Genomic DNA, 20558 nt, shown 5'->3' with positions numbered 1-20558 from the left:
ATTATCCATATAAAGCCCAGTAACTCATAATCTTTTTTTTCTCTTACACTATAAACTACAGAATAAAACAGGAGGATCCTATCACTTCTTTTGGGGTTCTCTTCATTGAATTTGGGAGGGTCAGGTTACTACCACATAGAAAACAAGTTGGAATTCTGATAGTATGGCTGAATTACTTTTCAACTACCACTTTTGCCCTTCTTGACTAAAGGGCCTGAAGAAGAGACAATGAACGTTTTTTAAATCACCCTTTTATAGTTCATATTTAAAATGGACATGAGCAAATAAAACAAAGAGCAGCTATGCAAAGTTCCTACTCTAAAACTTTGAAGGGTATTCTAATTTCTACAGATTGCTATGTATATGTGGAAACAGTCCTTCTGTATTATCCTTTAACAATACTTTTGATATTAAGCCTATTATACTGGAAAATAAAAATCCCCCATTCATGTAAGTAAAACAGTTATCATACAGAACAGCTCTAAAGACAGACAAAAGAATTAGCCAAGACACTGATGGAAAACTAAAAAGGAAAAGAAAAAACTCCCTTGAGAAGATTACTGTCCAATATTACGACAGGGCAAAAAAAAAAAAAAAAAAAAAGTAGTAGTAGTAATAATTTCACTCCTTATACTCTGAACACCAAAACCTGCCTGGACTCTTCTTTTAAGTAATGGAAAGATCTCTGGTCTATGCATTAAAGCAAGCTGGCATACAGAATTTGAGAATTTTCCATCCATAACTTAGACTTGACTTCCTCCTCCAATGAGGTTTCTGGATTTTCCCTGTAATGTTATACTGTATTACTATTACTTTTGCATATTCTAGTTTATAGTACACTTATTAAATCATGACAAGCAAATCAATTTTTCTTAATACACAAGAGTAAATTGCAAGGGTGAAAGTCACTATAGCAAAGTCTTCCTCTAAAGCAATTTATAAACAGGCACAAATATCTTACCTTAATATCATAATGGTCCTTCAAACCATCTTCAACATGATTTAGAAATTCAAAGATATCTAGTCTATCAAGACAACTGTCTAAAAGTGTGTACATACACTCAAAAGCTGCCTTTCTAATATCCAGTCCATCATCAACTGTATGCTTAAATGGACCCATTTCTACCTGTTGAAACAAAAAAGAATGTGTGGATATACTTAAAAGTAAAGGACAAGCTTAGATAAACAGTAATATAACTAACTTACCTCTCTTATAAGCTCCTTTCTAACTTTTGTTTCATTATAAAGATGTGGCAGAACAGTATCTAGAAGATCCCTTATTAACGACGGTTTATTATGTGCTGCTGAATTGAATGTGACCAAGGCTACTCTTCTTACATTCAAATCTGGGTCTTCCAATGTTTTTAGGAAATCACCTGAAAATTTTAAGAGAAACATCATATAGTCATGGTAGGCTTAAAATACAATATACATTATATATTTTTTCTAAATGGCTAAGTTTATGTTGATATTATTATTTCTTCCATGCAGGTGACAGAAGGACACGATAAGTGAAATACAGAACTTCTTTTGGCAACAGGTAATCAATTAGACCCACTCACATTCAGACTTGATAACCGATTCTTAGCACCATTATATAATGCAGAGGGTATGGAATGAGTGAGCCCCAAAAGTTCTTCAATTACGTTTACAGATACTTAATTTTAAAAAAAGGTAGGTTGCACAGAGAAGTGACGGAACCAGCAGCTATAAAAATATTGCGAATGGTGCACTCAAGAGTTCAAAATTAGTATTTTCACTAAAAGCAACAAAAATAGAAAACACTGAGTTCAAATAAAATAATTAGCCTGAGACAGATCCGCTGCTTGATAAACTGAACACTATTAATAAGTACACAATTTATCGGTTGATAAGGAGACATGCGCCTTCAAAATACTTTTATTTCTATCTTTAATGCTGAATGTATGAATTGGTAAGAGGTTAAGAATACAGAAGGAGGAACCTGAAACTCAACACAGAACAAAAAGTAGAAACTGCAAACGTGGGGAAGAAATTATAGTGCAAAGATGTTTGGAGTCACACAGAAGGGGATCCAAATCACTTCATTTGCCAATTTTATGACTTTTGGCAAGGTACTTTAGGCAAGAGCCTCAGTTTCTCAGCTTATAAAATGAGCATTCCAAACCTTTTAAGACTACATGAGTAGAATAAGCTGCATGTACACTGTTGAATAATCTGGGACATACCTGGTATTCTTATGGAGCTACCATTCTTCATTATGCAGTCTCAACCCTACAATCAGCAATCTTTTGGAATACACGGGGAAAAAGGACAGTGCCAACACTTGACTGTATCACAACAGCAATTTGAAAAAATGGAAAGGAAGTAATACTTCAGACACCATACACTGGGGGGCAAACTCAAGGCTGACCCCCCAGGAAACTTCTGATTACAAAAAAGTTCAGGAGATACCTTGGATTCAAAAAGAATTCAAATACACCAGACTAAATCTCCTCCCTCTCTTTGCTTAGAATTACTAAGACAGTAAATGAGAATAATACTTTATTCTAATTATCTGCTTTCAGGAAAGCATCTAAAAATATTGCTATTATTATGGACAAATGATGACATGGACTAGGATCAAAGATCCCCAAATCTTCAGTTTAAAAATTATAATTTTTAAAAAGCTTCCTAGGTGTTCCTAATATGAACACCACCTAGGATGTTCATATTAGTCACAAATAATACTAAACTAGATCATAATTCAAAGAGAATGACAATCATCTGATCAAATAACTATACCAACGATACACAATAGTTGACTTGTCAACTTGGAAATATGTCTCTAGAGATGTGGCGCAGGATTCTTTGTCCTATCTTGTACAACACAAAAAATGTCAACAAATATATCAAAGCAAAAAAACAGGTGAGGAGAACAAAGGCAAGAATCTTCCAATACAGACCTTCTTTAAATTATTTCTAGGTCCCAGCGATAGCATCCATTTATCCCTGCATCCCTCTTATTAACTGGTAATCCATTTCTTAACTGAAAATCCATTTTCATTTTTATTTAATCCAAGTTAGTTAACATGTAGTGTAATCATGGTTTCAGGAGTAGAATTTAGTGATTCATCACTTACATATAACACCCAATGCTCATCCCAACAAGTGCCCTCCTTCATGCCCATCACTCAGCCCATCTCCCCACCCAGTACCCCTCCAGCAACCCTCAGTTTGTTCTCTGTATTTAAGAGTCTCTTATGATTTGCCTCCCTGTTTTAACCTTATTTTTCCTTCCCTTCCCTATGTTCATCTGTTTTCTTAAATTCCACATGAGTGAAAACATGATATTCATCTTGCTCTGATTTATCTCTTAGCGTAATACATTCTAGTTCCATCCATGTTGTTATAAATGACAAGATTTCCTTCTTTCTGATCACCAGGTAATCCACTGCAATTCTTTTAAATTGTGTTTTTTCCCTTTGTTGGCCTACTGCACAATGGCACGAAACTACAAAGCTTCTTTGCCATATCCCTCTATTCTCTCTGCTGTTATTGTCATTGCTCTGTTTCCAAGAAAACACCAAACTAAGCTCTAAAGGTTTTTAGTTTTACCAACTCTAAGAAAATTGATGATGATGAAATCAACACAAGAAATTATAAAATCATTACTAATAATCCTAGAAGCTAATTCTTGACGTCACAGAAACAGAGACAGCCCTAGTCTTTCTTGGCTATCTTAGTTCTACCCGACTCAGTTTTTTATTCTTCCACCGTTTCCACCTTACATATGAAGTCTTCACAGATCTCCCTGGGAGCTGGAGGGTTTACAAGTAATAACAGAAAACCGGGGCTCCCACAGATAAAGCAAGAACCAAATATGTAGTTGACTCTGAAGGACATCCTAGTGTTATTTACCAATTTCAGTGATTTGCAAAATTATCTGGTAACAACTGCAAACTGAGGGATGATAGATAATCACACATTATCAATTATCTTTTTAATGAAATAATTACCAGACCCTTAAAAGCATTTTAGTTCCTTGGTAGTATTTTTGGCTACTGAAATTATTAATCAGTATGTTCATCTTTGTTTCCACTTACCTATGCAGTTCTTTAACAATGGATCAATAGGTTGCGGATGATCAGAAATAGTAAACTTCACAGCTGTAACCACAGAGCTTCGGGCATACGATGAGCCTAATTAAAAATAAATTTTAAGTCTACTGGTATGTAAATTCACTAAAATCCACGGGCATCTTTACCATTTTCAAACCACTTTCAACTAACACCAGTGTCTTCAATTCCTTAAAATTCTCTTTGGTCCAGAGGGGTGACACTTACTGTTCTCAGGGAAGCAAAGTTTTACTTGTAAACTATAATCCCATTATTTCAAAAGAAATAATGTCTTCTGGGAAGGAGAAGGGCTGGAAGAACAGCAGTGGGGGATCTAAGCCCTCACAAAAGGGAAGTGTTTAAACCCACAATTTCTTAAAAAAGCAGTTTCTAAAAAAAGCAATGGCTATTATTATCCCCTATTTGGTCGAAAGGAGTTGACACTGGTAATCTGAAAACAAAACTCTCCTAGGTTCTTTCCTTTGAACTAAATTCATTAATTTTAGTATTATAATTAGTACTACCAAGCTCCTTAGGAGACGTTAATTCAACAAACATCTGTCTTTTCCACAATTTTAAGATTAAAAAGTAGCACTGAAATATAATGAACACTGGAAATTAGAACAGATTCATTTAACCGTTATCTTATTATTCTATCTTTTTAAACAACAAAATGTCACTTGAATATGGCAATAGGTTCTACATATAACACAAGATTGTTTTAGCTTCTGCATTAGGCATCTTTCAAGGTTACCAACTGCTAATAAAATTTTAAGTAAGAAAATCTAGGTACCCACCTGATATCAAATACCCCTTAAGCCGTGGAAGGAGAGTTTCTGGATCAATTAGAGTGAGTTTCCCTAGACATTCAGCAACAACATTTCTGGTTCCTTCTTCTGCACACTCACAGTGCTTTAGCAATAAGGCCCAGATATTTTCAACATATGGTTTAAGGCCCACCACTGATGCAGAACTAATAATTTCCTTCAAGGAATGAAGCAGAAGATACTGCCTTTTGGGTTGACTGGTTATTTCTTGTAAGACAAATGGCAGATACTCAGGAAGGTTGCCCACGCTAATGCTGCCTAGTGCATAGGAGGCGGCTGATTTAACTTCTTCACTAGGAGATGAAAAGGCTTCTAATATTACAGATTTTAGTTCCAGCTGCCCACTTAAGTCAATATGATGCCCAACTTCTCCAAGAGAAAGCAGAGCTAAGAGACGAATGGAATCTGTAGACCTTGAGTTCTTAACATCTTGAATAAATTGACCTACTACAGCTGGTCCTTCTTTAGGGCATGCTCGAGTAAGGGCAGCTACACATTTGGCAATAGAATAGTAAGACTGCTTGTGAGTAAGAGCTGTGCTCTGAGAATAAACTGGACCAGTCAGCATGCGCAACAAATCCATGTAGCCTAGATTATTTGTTCCAGTGACAACCAGAGCTTGGAAAAAGTCTAGCATGGCGCTAAGAGCTCCCCCCTGCAATAAAGGTGATCTCACAAGTCCAATAAGTTCATTGAGAATGGATCCACTTATTTTTGAAAGGGAGGAGGGATACACTTTCGCCAGTGTGGTAAGAAAACTGATAGCCATCTGTGAAACATGCATATCGCTTTCGCTGATAAGAGGTGGGAGCTCATCTAGAACTGCATCTATCATGGCAGCTGTCAAGCTGTCACTATAGTTTTTAATTAGAATATCTAGAGCAGAAAGGGTACCCAGTTTCAAAGCTCTCTGGTTTTTCCTGAGAAATGAAGCAAGGATAGGAACCCCTTCTCCCAGGACAGGCCTCAAATCTATCTTCAAAGGCGACCCAGCAATCAGTGTCAACGCCTTCACTGTGGTTAACCGGGTAATTTCATTCTTTAGTCTCTCCAAGAAAATCTGAAGCGTATTAGGCAAATCAGAACCCAAATTGTCTCCAAGGTTGCAAATAATTTGCCCCATACAAGAAATAGCCCTTTCCTTGACTTCCTGATCAATGTCGGCTGCTTTTAACCTCTTAATGGTGCAGGTAAATAGATCTTTGATATAAGGAGTTGCATCAAACGAGGAAGGCTGATCTAAAGGACGAATTACTTTGACAAGCTGTTGGGTAACAAGAAGTGCTTCAGATGTAATCTTGTAAAATGGGTCTCCGACACAAGCCACCACTGGAGGGACCAAAGCCTGAACGTGAGGATGGAAGACTTGAGGAGAGTGGTTACAGAGGATTACATACAGACACGACAGAGCATCAATCTTCAAATTTGATGAACTTGATTTATCATTCAGTGAGAAAATGATTCCTAAAAAGCCAACAAAAAAAAAGGTCCAATAATTCTTAGTTTCATGAAAGAAAAAAATTAAAACCTAATCCCTAAAATATTACTAAAGTTCCCACTTCGTCATACTATCTCTAAAGTAGTAGAGACTCCACAATCTATGATAAATAGGACAGCCAAGAAAGTTAGAGTAAGGTTTTAAACTTTGTACTTGAAAGTTTCTAACTTGAGTTCAAGATGGTTGTACGTGCAAATTAAGTTGTCACAAATTACGCTTTTGAAGCAAACAACAATTTAAGCTTATCGAAGACTTAATAATAGTCTGTGATAAGTCCCCAAAGTGATTTATCTTTCATACCTGGTACAAGTACAGGAATGTGTTGCGTTAGGGCTCCAGGTAGTACATTTACCAGTTCAGTTAACATGTTAAAACAACACTGCCGGGTCTTGACACTTTTTTCTTTCATCTGTTTGTGCAGAGCTTTAACGATGTTGGGAACCTGTAATTATCACACACTCATTAGCTATTGGTATTTCCTCAGTACACTTACCACAAATTATAGGGGACGGGGAGAATGAACAGTTTATCTTTTTTTGTCAAATTCCTAATTCTGCTATCTACTAACAAGACTGTCTGATGCAGCTTTTGTTGTAGCCACTACATTTGTTTTCTTTGAACTGTATTTGCTTTATACTGATAACAGAGAAAAGCTAGCATTAGCTCTCTAACAGAGCAACAAGTCTTCCTTAATTTTTGATTCTGAAATACATAAGACTAAGTAGAAATCTAACCAAATAGTAAATTTTCAACCAAAATTTTAGCAACATAATTTATAAATGGCTTTTTGAACAAAAATAGCACAGACACACATTAAACGAAAAGGGACAAATTATGGAAAAAAACCATTAAACAGGTCTTTATTTTTGCTTTTAGTTTGCTCTCACAATGAAATAAGACCTCACTTCAAAATATAGCTACATGCAGCAAGTTTATGATTCAAAGACATCTGCTTCTAAACTTTCTACCGTTTTGTTAGCTGGTAAAACATAAATAGGGTATTTGGGTGGGAGGATACATACAGACACGTACATGTTGAAGAGTGATCTGAGGGCTAGAGACAAAAGACAACCTGACTTGTCAAACCATCAGAATGTCCCATGATTTTACCTGACTTCTATAGATTTATTTAATGGCTAGTGTCCTCCATACACTTTATCTGTTTCCTTCTACAGTGCATTCTTCAATGTTCACCTTTAAGTTCACCAGGAATTTTCTGTTAATTTGTACTACTTGAAAGCAAGAGACATACGGTATGTACATCTCCCATAGTTTCGTTGTTCAGTCCCTCTCAACATCTGTTTTGTAATTTATAAAAATGAACCAATGTGTACACCATTGGGCTGCTGTAGGGATTAAATACAAGATAGGAAAATGCCTAGCGTGCACCAAACATTCAATAGGAGCTATCTAGCTCTGATCTTTAGAATCTTAGAGATGTTCTAAAGTGAAAAATATCAATGCCAGCTCTTATTAATAAAAATCCGTAAGTACTTACTATGTACTAGGCACTACACTAAATGTTTACATAGATCATCTCATCTCTTACTTCCCTGGGTAGACAATTCTAAGTAAACCATTACTACGCGTGAGAAAAGTGAGGTTTAAAAAAATAACTACCTTGTCCAGGATCATGCAGCTAAATTAGAGCTGTGGAGTCACACTACTTGTGTTCATACTTTGCTTCACTCCTAAGATTCCTCTGTTAACATCAGAGATAATTTTACTGAATCTTAAAATTTTTAATATTGCTTATCTAATAAATCAAGAATACCTCAATCAGGATAAACTATAAGTGACATAGCATGAATGAGTATACATAAACTCCTATAGAAGTATATCCCAGAACTCTGCTTCTCTGAAGATGTTCTGAGACTCACATTTCCATATAAAAACCCAATTTTACAAGATCATATTTATGAACATGACTTTCAATCATAATTTTTTTTTAATTTTTTTTTTTAATGTTTATTTATTTTTGAGACAGAGAGAGACAGAGGATGAACGGGGGAGGGTCAGAGAGAGGGAGACAAAGAATCCGAAACAGGCTCCAGGCTCTGAGCTGTCAGCACAGAGCCTGACGCGGGGCTCGAACTCACGGACCGTGAGATCATGACCTGAGCCGAAGTCGGCCGCTTAACTGACTGAGCCACCCAGGCGCCCCTCAATCATACTTTTAAACTGACCTGACTCTGAAGCATTGTCAGAGGTGTTTCTCCCTGCTCCATAGCATCAGGGTCACACAGCCAACTTTGTACAGGACGAGTTTGCTTCAAAAGAGAAAGGTATGCATGAAAAACATCTGCCTTTACATTCTCTTCACGCTCTTTAAATCTCGATATCAGTGCAGGAGAGACAGTCTTGTAGAATTCTGGAAGCATTTCATGCCTTGTGCTAACTACAGCATCCAAGCACTTAGCGGCCGCACGTCTCACTTTCCAGCTCATGTCGTCATCATCGCTGTATTCGTCGTCACTCCCTAGAGAGAAGTTTTAATGTTAACAGGTAAGAAAAGTTTATCATTTAATACAGAAAGTGAATCGATATTCAGACTAAGACAGTTTTAAAACTTTTCACTTAAGTACAGCAAGTGTTAAAAGAGCAAGTACTTAACAGATAGAAATTATACCAAGTTACATATAAATTAACCTCTAAAGAAAATAATCGTGATTGTTTTTAACTCGTTAATCATCTTCTCACTTATTACGGGTAATGAGCAGCTTAAATCATTTAAAATCATTTTTAAATTATTAACACATGAAACTTCTTTCCAAAATAAATACTTGTAAAACATAAATCTCTCATCCCAACCTTTTAAACAGTATGTTTACTTACTTGACACTATAGGAAAAGCAATCAATCAATCACAGAAGGCATTAATAAGATAAACCAGCAAATATGATTTGTCACTATAGATGATGTATTAAAAAGCATGGTTACAATCCTAGGACATGCTGTAGACTAATTTTCTGGGGAGAGAAAGAATCCTGACTGACATCAGCTTTCTTTGGGATTACAAGGGTTTTCACTACATTTAATGATGGGCTCTTAGGAAAAAATATGTGTATTTTCAACCTTTCAACGTATTCTCATGACAGTTTAAAAACACAGTACTTCCTCAATTACAAGAAAATCCTTCTAACAACAAAGCACCATCTTCTCCAAATTCCTGTTAAACCTTAAAACAATAAGCATTCCGAGTATAAGCATTATCAACTCCACCTCACTTATGTATGCTTCATTACATACATATGTAATGTGTGTGAAATCTCTGAAAATTATTTCCTTCCAACACTATCAGACTGAATCAGTTGGGCAACATAAAGTCAGGAGGATGGCAAAAATGCTAGCAGTTCTTAGAACACTCTAAAATTAACAATAATTTTGTTATTAGATAAGATTATAGCCCTGACACGCTGATTCCTCAGTGGGGGGAAAAGATGTCATCTCTTCACGGGCTTATATTCCAATTAGCTTAGTGACAGCTAAATGTGGCCAGCTATGCCTTACAAAATCCTAGGATTATATTAAAGTTTTGTTTACTTAATTTCATTTTGGCACATTATAGGAAAACCTAACCAAATACTACTAAACCCAAGGCATATGACTTATTTGCAAATACATATTTGAAAACTAAAAGGTACTATATCAAAATAGATTTAAAAGCAAACAAATAAATGAAGTTTTCCCCATGGCAACCCATGTGAATTATTTTGTAGAAATATACTTTATTGGAAAAAAAGGGTTATTAAAACATTAAATATCCTAATCACTGAAATTATGGTGCTTTTATGTTACAGTAACACTATGGTGCAAAGACAGTCATTAGGTATAACCCATGAAAACTGATGTAACAGCTAAAGGACTTGGTTAGTTATTCAACATAAGTACCTGGCACACTAAAAACCAACAATCAAAACTTGGAAGATATTGCTACTGCTTTTTTCAAAAGATATTCTATTATAATCCCTTCATTAATACAACACATTTACTGAGTGCCTACTGTGTGTCAAGCACTACCCTAGGCACTGGGATAAAGCAGTCAACAGAGAGACTAAAACTCTCTGTCTTCATGAAACTTACATCCTAGATGTGGAAAATAATTACAATATGTCAAAAGGGATTAAATGCAATGAAAATAAAAACACTGAGAAGGAATAAATAAAGAGGAAAGCCCGGAGATGAGAGACTGAATGAGGGGGGTATACAAGAAAAAGTAATTATGTATAACCTCAAAGTTTTTGGCCTGAGAGACTAAGATGAGATGGAAAAGGCTAAAGAATAAACTGGTTAGGCAGGAGATAGGGGAAAAGTGGGGAGAAGATATTTTATACATCTAAGCAGTGAATCAATTAAGCAGATGTATACATGAACTTAAAAGTCACAGGAAAGATCTGGAATAAAGAAAAATTTGGGTTTTCAGCATAATGATATTAAATGACATTTAAGGATATTAAACCTAGGAGACTAGGTAAGATGAACAAGAATATGAGTTCACAGAGAAGTCTAAGCCCTGGAATACTCTGAAGTTTAGTGGTCAGGATTATGAAGAGCAACCAGCACAGCGACTGAAAAGGGTAATCACAAAAACAGGACTACACCCAGGAGAGTGTGGTACCCTGGAAGTTCAAGAAACACTGCCGAACTTAGTAATAGGCAAACATTTGAGATCACTGGCGATCCTGTCCATCACTGAAGACTAGATTTAAGAGAGAAGAAAAAAGGAACTGGAGAGCGTTCTTTTCAGTTCGGTTGTAAGAGACAACTGGGCATTAGCTGCCCGTGTAATATTGGGTTAAGGGAGATTTTTTTTTTTATAGTCGCTTGTTGTTTTAAGACAAATGAAATTATAGACTTAAGAGGACATAAATTCAAAAATCAAAAGTATGAAAACTATCATGAAATCCACCAACCCATATACCACATAACTTACCTATTTAATTATCTCCACTATGATTCTTTTAATACTAGCAGAAACAACTTAACACAAACATCTATGTTCCTAAAAGTGCTATCCCTTTCCAGAGTAAATACTACAAATCACAGCATGAGGACATCAATCTTAGGAGCCTGAGTAATGTTTAGATTATTTATGAAAGTTAAATGGAGCCTCAAACAATATTTAGGATTTTTCATGAATGTATACAACCAGCCAAACAACTGAATATGTATATCTACATCACAGTTTAAAATAACATTCATTTCCCTCCTTACAAAATCTTTGTAGAAATTTGAATAAAGAAAAATAAAAACAAAACAAAACACACACACAAAACACAAATATCGTTTATATTGCTAAGGGAAAAATACTAACATCTTTTTTTTCTGTATATTAAAAAAAAATAAAACTGGGACATAACTTTGTCCCACTTTTTCACAAAGCTTATTAATAAGTGCCTTAATATTTTTCTAGAACAGGACTCTGAAAATGTTGTATAGCAGTTTAATACATAGATGCCCCATAATTTATTTAATCAACTTGCTATTGTTGAATACTGAGGTCATTTCCACTTTCACTATTATAAATAAATGGTACAATTTGGGGTTAAGAATCCTCTCCATCTATAACGCTGGCTCTTTGATGAAAATTTAACACACTGCTTCTATATAATTTGAAATACCTTGGTCGTCATCATCACCACCGTCTGCATCCATGGCATTTTCATCTTCATCTTCATCATCATAATTATAATTTGGATCATAGGTAAGATATTTAAGACAAATATTTATAATGGTAGAAACATGAGGATATACTTCCTTAGGACATCTGAAGAAAAAAAATAAAAGCTGCCTTGAATAACTATTTTTCCCCTTCATTTAATATCTGACACATTTTGCTTTATTACCAGATTTCTTTCTTCCCTTTAACGTAGCACAGAAAAAGTGGTTCTTAGCCTTTTCAATAGCAATGACTCGACATATTTTAAAATATTTACTTTTCAAATGACACTTAATTTTAAGATGAACTTTCCCCCTCACATTTTCACATCTCTGAAATCAGGATGATTCTTACAATAAATGATATACTGTGGTTAATTTAGGGTGGAATAGAAATCTGTATATTTATGTCTATTTTCTGAACATATGACTAGAAGACCAAGCCCAAGTGAACATGCTCTTCAGCAACTAGGACTGTTTGTAAAAATGCCAGTGCACAATCTTCTAGGCTAGGTCTTCTAGCTATATGCTATACGTTCTAGCTCTGGCTATATGTTCTGAGACAGAACATAGAAATGCCCCACAATAAAGGAATAATTAAAAGAACAGAAACAAATCCCACAATTTCTGATTTTAAAAATTTGATATGGGGGCGCGTGGGTGGCCCAGTTGGTTAAGTGTCCGACTTCGGTTCAGGTCATGATCTCACGGTTGATGAGTTTGAGCCCCGTGTCGGGCTCTGTGCGGACAGCTCGGAGCCTGGTGCCCGCTTCGGATTCTGTGTCTCCCTCTCTCTCTCTGCCCCTCCCCTACCCATGCTCTGTCTCTCAAAAATAAACATAAAAAAAAAAAATTTGGTATGACCATGAAGCTGCTTCTCAAAACCATGAGTGGGACAAAGGATTATTGCAGATAACAAGTGAAGTCTCAAGACACTGTGCTACCAAACTTAATTCTCACCAAAGGCAAAAAAAAAAAAAAAAAAAAAAAAAAAATCTGCTACTTAGCCAGTATGGCCTTCTAGCACATAAATGCAGATTTTATTATTAGAACCAAGGTTTCCAAATTGAGATCCACTGTCCTAGCAAAATGGAGGTGATAAACCTCAACAATTGCTGAAAAGATATAAAATTCACTATTGATTTTTGGCCAGATAATTAATTTACCCTAATGCCCTTTAGGATAGTAACCACATTATCAAATTAAACCAAAGGACAATGATAAATGACTTTCTAAGTTCAAGTCCTAAGAATGAAATGGAAACATTTCAAAATAAAGACTGTATTCTGAAATATAAGATGATATCCACTTCAAATACTATATGATCAGCTTAATAATTTAATCAAGATACATCTGAAATCCAAAACTCAAATCCTGACTGTCAAAACAATCCATTTCTCCACACCCACCTAACCTAGAGAGTAATTATTACTCTAAGGGAACATTTTTATTTGAAAAATAGAGATCTTAAGACTTACCTTCTCACAAATGACTCAAAGGCTTGAATGCAATACTCTCTTAGTTCATCATCATCTACATTACAAAATTTTACCACCAAAGGAATTATCTTCTCAAGGTATTCACCTAAGAAAAGCATATTGGTTCTTAAAAATATTCATTTTTTTCTTTAAAGAAAATTTTAAAGTATTTAAATATTTCTTACCTATTCTATGACCAGCTTGCCTACTAATTGCAGCAATACATTGTATGTAGGTCCTTGTTGTTGACATGGAATCATTTTTGGACAATTCTGACAACAGATGTTCAATAAGATCTACAAAAACTATATTTCCACAGCTCATAACCAGATGGCCAAGAGCAATAATGGTTCTTTTCCTCACTGCAAGTCTAGGGCTGGTCAACTGGGGGAGCAGACAGGTCAGAATTGAAGGATGGAAATTAACAAGAAGTCCTCCTTGCCTTAAAATAAAAAAGAAAACAAATAAATTCAAGATGTTTGAGCACTACTTAAATATCTGGCCTCTGACCCCAATGTAGGCAAAGAGTAAAAATGTTAGAAGGCACTAATTCAAATTCAGAATTCAAGTAAAACTAAATTCTTACTCTCTCTACCAACCCAACTAAAAAGTTAAGTAAATACAGTTTTGAAATTTGTATCCCAAAATTCCCTTCTGCAATCTAGAACTGTATCCCTATCCAACCAACAAGCTTGAGAATACATGAAAAAACCAATGGTCTTGTCCCTTTCTCCCCCTCCCAGATTTCTAACTGTTTTCCCTATTAATAGCTTTTTCTCTATTATAGCTTTTTGGGAGTTCACAACACTCAAAATCTCAGCATCTCTTGACTATCCCTGCGGCCTTCCTCAACACATCTATATACGAAGTTGCATTGATCTTGTTGATTCAACCCTCTCTTCTAAATCATTTCACATGGGCAGGTCAGGGAGTCAATAGCAGTTAAGCATCTATGTGCCAGGACACTGCAACTGATCCAGTCACAGGACAAGAAGTCTAACTGAATAGTTCCTACTTAACCAAATTAAGTATAAATCCCTCACCCTCTTCAACATAACCACAACCTATGAAAATGATTTCCTACTACTCTTCTATGCATTTCATATATGATGGAAAACAAGAATACAATGTTTCCCAACTCCAAGATTACTTAATGCTAATATATTCTAAGCCTGGGCACATACACCAGTGTCCTATCCATTCTTCAAAATTAAATTCAAATGCCAGTCTTTCTTGGAATCGTCCATTTTAAACCCAAAAATACACTTAATAGTTTCAGTATTTAGTCTCATTCAATCTTACATTGTAGTCATTTTTGTCCTTATCTCCTATAGTACCATATAAGCTCTTGTGTGTGCCAGGATGACTGCTCTTACCTTTCGCTATAAGTATGTACCAGACGAAGGCATTTGATTATTTTCAAGTTGCAGTGGATCAGGCAAAAACAATATACAATGAAGACATAATGATTTGGAGAATTAGGGACAAAATGAAATTGACAGGTCTTTTAAGGTATATTCCCCCTAAGAGTTGCTTAGATCTTCCTATCTTCCCAAGTTTGACCTCCAGATGAAAGCAAACACGGAACAAATGTACAAAGTCAAGCTCCCTCCTCCCAAAACATGCAGTATAATCATGGGTGCTAAAATGTATACCAGCATTATTTTAACTGGAAAATTTGTTACTTCTACCCACACAACTCTTATCTAAATAGATCATTATATTCAAAATATAAGAGTAAAAAACTAAATATAAAAACTGTGATGAAACATTCAAATGACAAATTTTATTACTTTTCAAAACTACAAAAAATGCTTGCTGTGCAGGATTACATGATAAATAGCTTATTTCTCCTCTTACCCCTAACCACATATCTATAAAACAGCCACAATTTAAATATGAACAATTACAAAATAACAATATTAAAAATAAACAAACATGAACAATTTTAGGCGAAATTTTATTTTTATCAAAAGGCGTTTTAATAAATGCACAGTTTTTGTATTACAAGTAATATAAATCACAGGCATGTTTACCTGCTCAACATATCAGCCATAATATCCAAAGCTTCTAGCTGAACAGAGACATCTTCCTGCTTTGCTATTGCACTGGTAAGACGTCCAGTAATCTTTTTACATACATTAGCAGCTAATGCAGAGCCTGCATAAATAATAAACCAATTATAATTTCAAGGCAAGTAAGTATGTTGATTCCACTTTGTATTTATGGTGGTTACCAGATATTCAACAACTCAAAACTTGATTATAATCAAGACTGACTCAAGAGATTCATGTCAGAAAAATCTGTATTTCAAAACAGATTGTTTTCCAATAAAATAATTTATTAGACATAAACAATAAGAGATAATAACTGCAGAAGGAGTACACAACATAGGCAAAACAATACCAATTCAACAGACTCTCCTGGACAACTACTTCTATATACAGAAATGACTCGCCTGTGGAGCCAGTAACGGCTATAGTGTTTGCACCTCTAGACTGGAAAGCAGAAATGATTATTCTTCTACTTGAATACTCTTATTACTAGTAACCTAGATATTTTAAAATTTCTGTGAACTAAAAACCAAATATATTCTAACCTCCAATACCTAACATGGTCTCTTAAAAAAAAAAAGAGAGAGAGAGCTGTAACCTAAAATAAGATCCTTCGTACTCCAAAGATCCCAAAACTTCATTATGAAGTAGAAATGCTGTTCCAAAGAACTCATAAATCAAGGTTATTACTATTCTGAAGTAGATTCATATTGTTACTGGCAAGTGGAAGAAAAAAAGGAACAAGAAATAATCTAAATGGTTAGAATTCTTGTTAGAACCAGAAACCAACTAAAACATGTTTCAATGAGAGAAAAGAACTAAGGATGATTATCAGTGTTAACTAATACAAGAGATATTTTACTGACATAATTAATCAATGTAATAATATAAGATATATTTTATTGAAATAATTAATAAGAGTAAGGACAAACTGGTAAGATACAATAGAAAAAGCATCAGCTTTGGATTAAAAGATAATGGAGGATTTGAATCTTTACCCAAACAGGTAATCAAAACTTTGGGTGAATTAACCTAGTCTTTCTTTCAGTTCCCTCAACAATAAACTGGAAATATTAAGACCTCCCATAAGGCTGATCTTTAGACTAACTGAAATAATACACGTGAATCATCTAGCATGGTAGCTAGTAGAGCAAATGATTAATCAATACTTGTTAAGTAAAGGAGTAAAACCCACACACTTAGACTACATTACCACCAGTCTCCATCTTTCCACAAAATAGGGAGGTAATAATTTCACCCCATCTGTGAATCAGACCATCAAAAACCTTAGCCTGCTGATTTTAGCGGATAGCTTAGTAGTCAAAACCAATTCTAAAATCTGCATTACCTAAATATTTGTGCCAGAGACCAAAATCTAATTAATAGACAAATTCATTAATTGTAGTTTTAAATTACCAAGGTAGCTGTAGATTCAGCCTTAAAGATACTAGTAAACTCAACTATTTCACAGCTGTTTTAACGGTGTTAAGTATTACACATCATAAATTTTGATACAAAGCAAAATTAATACTGAAAACAGAGAACTAATCAGAAATAACTCAAAATTTTGGTTATCTTTTCCCTCATTGCATAGGTTGGCATTAACTCTATTCTGTAGTTATGGTACATACAACAATATAAAATCTTGGTATTCCTACAAGATACTTAAATTCAATCAAAAGATATTCATTTAAAACTGAAAACTGAATTTATTTTTAAGCAAAAATAGGACTTCAGGTTTTTTTTTCCCTTGATTGTTCAATGGGATCTTTACAAAGACCTTTTGACAGGCACTGCTCTCCCTCCCTGACCAGGAGAAAAAAAGGTGGAGGGCAAATACCTCCAAGTAAAAAGGAACTAGGAAGAAAATGGTGCTCTTGCTTACCACTGGAAGCTGGAGGAAGTTCTCCAATTACTGTTTTAAGGCCAATACTTGAAATATCTCGAAGTTGTTCTTTATCAGAAAGCATGTTAGTGCAGAGGGTATCTACAATTGTCTCTACTTGGTATTCTTTCACTTTACTCACTAAGGGGCCAAGACTGTAATATAAAATAGAAAATAAAGTTTTTAATTTACATTAAATACAAAAACAGAAAAATAGACAAGTAAAAGAATTTCTTCTGCCTAGCAACTACCGGCACAAAGCAAATACACTATGCCTGAATCACAGATAGTATATGAATAAGGGTTTAAAACAAATTTGATTGATGGGTTTCCCACATCTCCCCACTGATTTCTACCATGGTATCATGAAACAAGATGCTTACCACCCCCCCAACCCTTCAAATACACAACACATTTTTTTAGTAATAAAAAGGCTAATTAGGAGTCTGCTCCTAACAGGGATTCTACAGTTTAAATGAAATAGCAATGCCATCCAATATTTCACTTTGCCAATTTTAACCCTTCCTTCCTATCATCACCAACTCTATCTTGTGAACCAAAAAAATTTACATCCCTCTTATTTTCTTGTTTAAATTTTTAAAGCACTAAATAATCTGCTGCAAAAAGTTAGTACTACTCTGTCTTCCCAAAGAACCTTGTATATTCCTTCCATATTAGTATCTTACACTATTATTATAGGTTTGCATGCAGGTCAACTGTTTGAGGATGAAGAAAAGTTCTTCCTTTGCATGCTTCCCATAGAATTTAAGATAGTAGATGTTTGGTGCATGAATTTTCACTGAAGAGCCATTGTATTCAAGACTATACTGAATAAGAAAAGTATGGCTCCTATCTCCATGCATTTACCACTGGTTGATAAGGTAAGGAATTCATACAACTACTTGAGAAATGAAGGCATTCACTACTCTGCACAATTTCTTAAAAAAAAATTAAAAAAAAAAACTTTTAAATTCAATGTTATTAGCATTTACAGGACAGGAGACTGAACCTTAGGGACAGATTTTTAGGTACTGGACTTTGATGGAATATTGTTAAAAAAAGAAGAGCATTTCAAATGGAAAGATCAGAGAACAGAATGAGTGGAATGCATACTGAAAGAAATGAGGGGTGAAAAGAACTGTTTGATACAAAATACACATAAAAGAAAACAGGAAAGGTAGGCCCCTGAGACATTATGGAAACCTTTAAAGTCAGGCCAGCAAATTTAAATGTGATGTGGTAAAATCGGGAGCCAATGCACTTTGTCAAGCACACGTGACATGATAAAAATAGTTTAATTTGATAAATGTCAGATCAATGTTTCATATACAGACGCTCAATTAGCTGTCAACTACTTGACTAGAGAAGTCAAAGGCAGTGCAATTTGGAGAATTAGGAGAAGGACGAAAAAAAATCAGGAAGATTGGATTTCTCCAACAACAGTCCAATCCAAAATGATGGCAATGACAAAAGAGACATGGCATATATGTAGAGACCCAGGTGAAACAATGAAAACATTGAGAGTGAAAATAAAAGGGATTCCAAAAAGGAATTTAAAGAGTTTAGCTTCTGGCAATGGCAAAATAGTTTTGTTGGACTAACCCTTCTGCAATAATGTCTGTCAACTCTCTAAAACTGTATTTTTGAAAACAACAACTTGAATGCCAGATAATGATGTAACTAAAACCAGAGAAAGATCTACCTAGAACTCCAAATCCAATGAAATTATTCCTTAAAACTGTAAAGATAATTTATTATCACAAGCTGAAAATTTATCACCACCAAACCTATACTACAAGAATTGCCAAAGAAAAGTTCTTTAGGCTGAAGAAAAATTAAACCAGATAGTTACTCAGATTTACAAAGATCACCAGAAATGTAAATGTGCATAAACATAAAAGGCTATATTTAGAAGACTATATGGGGCACCTGGCTGGCTCAGTGGTAGGGCATGCAACTCTTGATCTCAAGCCCTCCCACTGGGTATAGAGTACTAGAAAACAAGTAAATAAATTTAAAATTTAAAAAGACTATATAGTTTTTCTTCAAACTATAATATTGTATTATAGACACACATACATATATTTTTAAAAAAAGCACAAATACAGGAAGAAAGTAAATGAAAAATGTTTCAAGGTTTTTATACAATTTATATCAACTAGTACAATATTAACTTTTAATAGATTGCCATAAATTTAAGATGCAATTTATAACCCCTAGAGTGACAATTCTCAACTTTTTGGTTTTAACACTTTGAAAATCAATCAAGATCCCAAAGAGCTTTTCTTTATGTGCACTGTATCTGTCGATGTTTATACCATATTAAAAATTACAAGTAATGAAAATAAACTATACTCTCAAAAAAGGTGAGAATAATAGCACTGTTTTATATGTTTGCGCTTAAAAAAATGGATCTCATTATCTGATTTTGCATTCAGTCTGTTGTGATATCACATGTCATGTGGCCTCTGGAAAATTAAACCATGCACTTAAAAGAAAATGGAGAGCCAAGGGGAAAAGAACACCTTAGAATTATTCACATGATAATTTTGACACTTCCAGGGTCATGGGATGTTCCAAGGTCCCCTGAATCAAACTTTAAGAACTGTTGCTATAAAATATTTGATTAATCCAGGGGCCCCTGGGTGGCTCAGTCAGTTGAGTGTCAACCCTTCCTATCAGTTCAGATCATGATCTTGCAGTCCTGAGATCGCCCAGTCAGGCTTTGAGCTGACAGTGCATAGCCTGCTTGGGATTCTGTCTCCCTCTCTCTGCTCCCCCACTCCTGTTCTTACTTTGTCTCTGTCTCTGTCTCAAAAGTAAATAAACATTTTTTAAAAATATATGTGATTAACCCAAAAGAAGGCAGGGAAAAAAAAAAAAGAACCCAGAACAACAACAAAAACAAAATAAGAAGAATGACACACACCTAAATCCAAACAAATCAAATATTTACAATAAATGTCAATGGACTACATAGGCACTCCTATTAAAGGGCAAAAACCATGAAACAATCAGAAAAAAAAGCAAGAATTAACTATCTGCTGTCTACAAGACACATCATTTAAAGATAAAAACACAG

At 34.8% G+C, this 20558-nt stretch overlaps 1 protein-coding gene across 2 annotated transcripts in view; it reads right to left on the bottom strand.

The window, feature by feature from the left end:
* The window catches only part of CAND1 (cullin associated and neddylation dissociated 1), a 42983-nt gene that overhangs the window by 3751 nt on the left and 18674 nt on the right, over positions 1-20558 (bottom strand). Inside the window, exons 3-13 of one of the 2 annotated variants that reach the window (XM_030323154.1) lie at positions 17477-17631; positions 15574-15697; positions 13723-13979; positions 13538-13643; positions 12023-12168; positions 8588-8880; positions 6702-6843; positions 4874-6367; positions 4065-4160; positions 1207-1376; positions 962-1126 (exon numbers count right to left, since the gene is read on the bottom strand). In XM_030323154.1, the coding sequence (XP_030179014.1) occupies positions 962-1126; positions 1207-1376; positions 4065-4160; positions 4874-6367; positions 6702-6843; positions 8588-8880; positions 12023-12168; positions 13538-13643; positions 13723-13979; positions 15574-15697; positions 17477-17631 (3148 nt within the window). The remainder of the gene's footprint in view (positions 1-961; positions 1127-1206; positions 1377-4064; positions 4161-4873; positions 6368-6701; positions 6844-8587; positions 8881-12022; positions 12169-13537; positions 13644-13722; positions 13980-15573; positions 15698-17476; positions 17632-20558) is intronic. The other variant, XM_032594010.1, reaches the window with a different exon arrangement.

The sequence above is a fragment of the Lynx canadensis genome, chromosome B4, assembly GCF_007474595.2.
Source record: "Lynx canadensis isolate LIC74 chromosome B4, mLynCan4.pri.v2, whole genome shotgun sequence".
Lineage (NCBI taxonomy): Eukaryota > Metazoa > Chordata > Mammalia > Carnivora > Felidae > Lynx > Lynx canadensis.
Note: the sequence above shows the minus strand (reverse complement) of the source record. Positions and strands in the feature narration are given on the sequence as shown.